The sequence below is a fragment of the Otolemur garnettii genome, unplaced genomic scaffold (assembly GCF_000181295.1).
Source record: "Otolemur garnettii isolate 467f Iridium unplaced genomic scaffold, OtoGar3 scaffold00013, whole genome shotgun sequence".
Taxonomy (NCBI): domain Eukaryota; kingdom Metazoa; phylum Chordata; class Mammalia; order Primates; family Galagidae; genus Otolemur; species Otolemur garnettii.
The window spans coordinates 28,171,661-28,176,125 of record NW_003852408.1 but is presented as its reverse complement, the minus strand read 5'-3'; the positions used below and the strand labels follow the sequence as shown (position 1 = coordinate 28,176,125).

General features: G+C 35.3%; 1 protein-coding gene across 1 annotated transcript in view; it reads right to left on the bottom strand.

Annotated features, from left to right (window-relative positions):
• Nucleotides 1-3,123: 3,123 nt before the first annotated feature.
• WDR12 (WD repeat domain 12) overlaps nucleotides 3,124-4,465 on the bottom strand; it is a 34,932-nt gene continuing 33,590 nt past the window's right edge. Inside the window, exons 12-13 of the mRNA XM_003785029.2 lie at nucleotides 4,243-4,315; nucleotides 3,124-3,465 (exon numbers count right to left, since the gene is read on the bottom strand). Of these exons, the coding sequence (XP_003785077.1) occupies nucleotides 3,388-3,465; nucleotides 4,243-4,315 (151 nt within the window). The 3' untranslated portion in view covers nucleotides 3,124-3,387. The remainder of the gene's footprint in view (nucleotides 3,466-4,242; nucleotides 4,316-4,465) is intronic.

The following is a 4,465-nucleotide window of genomic DNA, read 5'->3' as shown; positions in this document are numbered from 1 at the left end:
ATTTCTTGGCATATGAATATTATACCCACTTTCTTACATTATTTGAGCTATTATTTCTGATGCTCTGTTCCACTCCCTCTGCTAGAAATAACTGCATTTTTATCCCACTGTCAAACCAATTATGTACGCAAGTCTGGCTCAAATGTTGCTCTTCTAGAATGCCTTTCTTGACAAGCCAACTTGCTCGCCCCAATTCTAATTCCTCCTTTTTCTATGCTACCTTTCTACTTTACATCTTTCTTTGTGCTTAGGACACTGTAGTAACTAAATTTTAAGGAGTACCTCCGTGTAAATGTGATCTTTTTGAAGGTAGTATACATGTCTTAGACATTTTTTTTTTTGAGACAGTCTTACTATGTTGCCCTGGGTAGAGTGCCATGGGGTCACAGCTCACAGCAACCTCTAACTCTTGGGCTTAAGTGATTCTCTTGCCTCAGCCTCTCAAGTAGCTGGGACTACAGGCGCCTGCCACAATGCCTGGCTACTTTTTTTTTCTTTTGGCAGTTGTATGTGAGTGTATGTGTCTGGCACCACATACTGTGCTACAGGCGCCAAGCCCAGCTTACATTTTTGTTTTCTCCCCCTTCCTTCCACCTGGTGTATAGTTGAGTCTTCTCTCTTACCTGACTTACTTAGCAATTAGGTATACCTTGAGCCCAATTTTAAATTTAGGAAATTTTATTGTTAAACAGCAAGAAAAGGAATTTCTTTAAACTTTATTTGATGTGGTAAGAGCAGATATCAACATGTTTATAAACACCACTACTGTGACAAGACAGCTTAAACAACAGGTACCGGTTAGCAGGTCCTTAGCACTGCACTGTCAAGTTAGTAGCTTTTTGCCAGCAGAGGATAAGAAACTGTACTCATTTCTCCAAGTGTTTCTTAGGAGCAAATAACTCCATGTAAAGCAGATGCCTATGGTATAACTCCAGCCTCTGTTAGAAGAAAGGAGGGAAGCAATATGTCTTAAGAGGATAGAATATTCTAGCCTTCTATTGGCCTCTGCTAGTCTTCCTGTAGAGCAGTGGTTTTCAATCTGTGGGTCGTGACCCCTTTTTAACAATAAAAATACATTGAGGCATTAGGAAGGTTGAGAACCACTGCTGTAGAGAATAAGATCTAACCACCTGACTTACCCAAGGAGAGGAGTTCAGCAGGGATTGATAGATAATGCTTGTCCAAAAGACTTGGTCACTAATGTTATATCCATACCAAGACAAAACACCTGAACTATGCATGTATCCTGCTATAGAAGTGGAATTGAGAATAGGAATTCTAGAAGCCACTTCCTTCTTTGTACACTACATCTGATAATTAAGCCTCTTTACCTTTACTCACCTAGTGTAAGCATGCTTCATTTGATCAGCCCAAACTGAGAAAGTAAAGAACTTTTAAATAATGCTCTTAAGTCTCATTCAAAGGCCATCCAAAATAAGTGTACCAGTTCATCTTTGTCCTTTGAAAGATTTTCGGAAACTACAAATATGAAAAAATTTTACACCAATCAGCACAAAATGAGAAAAAGAAAGATTTTGTGTGTGGCTATTCTGGCTACCTTTATTCACTTTTATGGCATTACAATACTTTAAGAAATGATGTAAGTTGGGTGCAGTAGCTCACACTTGTAATCCCAGCACTCTGGGAGGCTCAGGTGGGTGGACTGCTTGAGCTCAGGAGTTCTACATCAGCCTGAGCAAGAGTGAGACCCCATCTCTACTCAAAGTAGTAAAACTAGCTGGGTGTTGTAGTGCATGTAGTCCCAGCTATTTAGGAGACTGAGGCAAGAGGATTACTCATGCCCAAGAGTTTGAGGTTGCTCTGAGTCATGATGTCATGGCACTCTAGCCAGGGTGACAGAGTAAGACTGTCTAAAAAAAAAGGATAGGGGCAGTGCCTGTGGCTCAAAGGAGTAGGGCACCGGCCCCATTTGCCGGAGGTGGTAGGTTCAAACCCAGCCCTGGCCAAAAACTTAAAAAAAAAAAAAAAACATAAAAGGATGTGATAACTAGAGCTCTAGCTCTTTGCCTATGTGAAAACGAACCACATCCTACCTGTGCAAGGTCCCGAAGGACTGTGGAGCAAAACCACTACACTAGCCCTGGAATGCCCCTGGTCTTCTACATATGAAAGAAATTCCTACCTGGTTCAATCCACTATTAATTTGTCTCTCAAGTGCAGCTAAGTATAGATATTATTTCCCAGACTTCTCCAACAGGAACATCATTTGAAATATACTGTCATTAGTCTAATGAGGAGACTAAACTCATTTCCAATGTATTACTGAAAGGCTGTAAATACTTTCAGCTTAAGGAATACTAATCCAATAAAGATAGAAATAATTTTAAAAACATAAATATTTAAAGTAAATATTTTATAGGCCTGGCACCCATAGCTCAGTAGTTAGGGTGCCAGCTATAGACACAGGCTGGTGGGTTTGAACCCGGCTCGGGCCTGCTAAACAACAGTGACAATTCAACAAAAAAATAGCTGGGCATTGTGGCGGATGCCTGTAGTCCCAGCTACTTGGGGAGACTAAGGCAAGAGAATAACTTAAGCCTAAGACTTGGAGGTTGCTGTGAGCAGTGACACTACAGCACTCTACAGAGGGTGACATAGTGAGACTCTATCTCAAAAAAAAAATTTTTTTTGATATAACATGCATAAAGATAAATGCTAATAACATCATTAAACTTATGGAATATTTAACTAATACTAACTGAAAGGTTTTGTCTAAAGAATTTCATCTTACCTACATTTAAAGATAGATTAGAGAGAGAGAAAGGAGATTCCTGATTACCATGAAACTCTATGCAATTTCTAGAAGACTGGACATTACGAAGTACTTCCCTTAAAATAGCTCAATTATCAAACTGGAAACATCTACATTTTTAATTTCTGAATACCCAGAGTCTAATTTTTACATAGTTAAGTATCACTTATTTTGCCAAAAGGAAACTGTATTTCTAGTTATTTCTCTATTATTCATATAAATCTTTTCTGAATTACCTCTTTAAACAGATAACTAAAAACCTAAGTTTCTCCAACAGAAATAAAAATCTGGACAATTTGTTACTGTATTTCTAATATATCCTTTTGCAACATTTCAAAAGCAAATCTTAATACTTTTAAAAAGAAATTTAAAACTCAGTTTAATTTCAAGAGTTTGTATAAGATAAAGAATGCAGGTCACATTTTACATTTTATAAACACCAAATACTTTGTATTATAAATACAAAATAAAGAAAAAGTGATATGCTATTATGAACAGTGAAAACATTATATAAACTTTAGAAGACTGCTTGATGCATCTTCATCAATGTAGTTTCGTGTCTCTACCACTTTTATTTATAGAACAAATCTCCATAATCAAATTATCATTCATGTTCATGCCCCAACATGGGAAGTGGTGGGTGAATATCTGTAGGAATATAATTTATTATCTGCTCCTCCACTCAGAAGTAGCTGTGTAAAAGGAGAGAAAAAGACACAAAAACATAAGCAAATATAGACATTTCATATGATAGCTAAACTTAATTAAATACTGATGATTTTCCTTACAAAAGGAATTATGGATGAGTAGTTAACTTGCAGTGAAAGTTAGTACTTACAGAGACCAGTTACATCAAATGCTACTACTATATTACAGTACTGTATATTAAAAGTAATCATTTAAATTTGGCTGAAGCAGAACATGCTAGAGTACTTTGTATGAAATATTTGCTAAGATATAAAGTCTGAAAGCTGATATAGTTTTACCCATTAAAGAAAATTATAGATTTTTAAAGAATAGCATTGTTTGTATACACATATTACAAATTATTCAAGTAGCCCTAAAACCTGTACTTGGAAGGAATTCTTAGGCAGTAAGAGCTTACGTACACATACATAAAAATAATTAAATAGTAATTCTTTAAACACATTTTATAATATAGATTTATTGCATATGATTTTTCCTGCAGGGAAATACTTTGACCAATTAGTCTGAAGTAGTGAGTTATGGACTTAATATTTAATTACAATATACATGGGGAAAAACTGCTTCAAAATCTCAAATTTTACTATTATTAAAGGACCAATTTGTTTCTTTTTTGAATGAGATGTGAGATTTTATTAATAATAATACTAAGGGAAACAATATAGAATTACAAATACCAGATAATTGAAACAAATAATTTTATAAACACAAACACCAGATGTATTCTAATATACTTTCATTTTTACCAAATAATAAATTCTTACCCCTGAGTCTGTCCAATCTACACTCAGAACTTTGTCTTCATGAGCAGCCAGATCATACAGAGGAGCCTTACAACTAAAAGATAAGAGTACTGACATGTTGTATGCATTTACAGTATTAAAACAAACACTATCATTTTCTGAAATTGAAAATTTATGCTTTTCTGAAAAATGTACATCTTTGCCCCTGTAGCCATTTAAGTCTTTTTTTTTTTTTTTTTTTTTT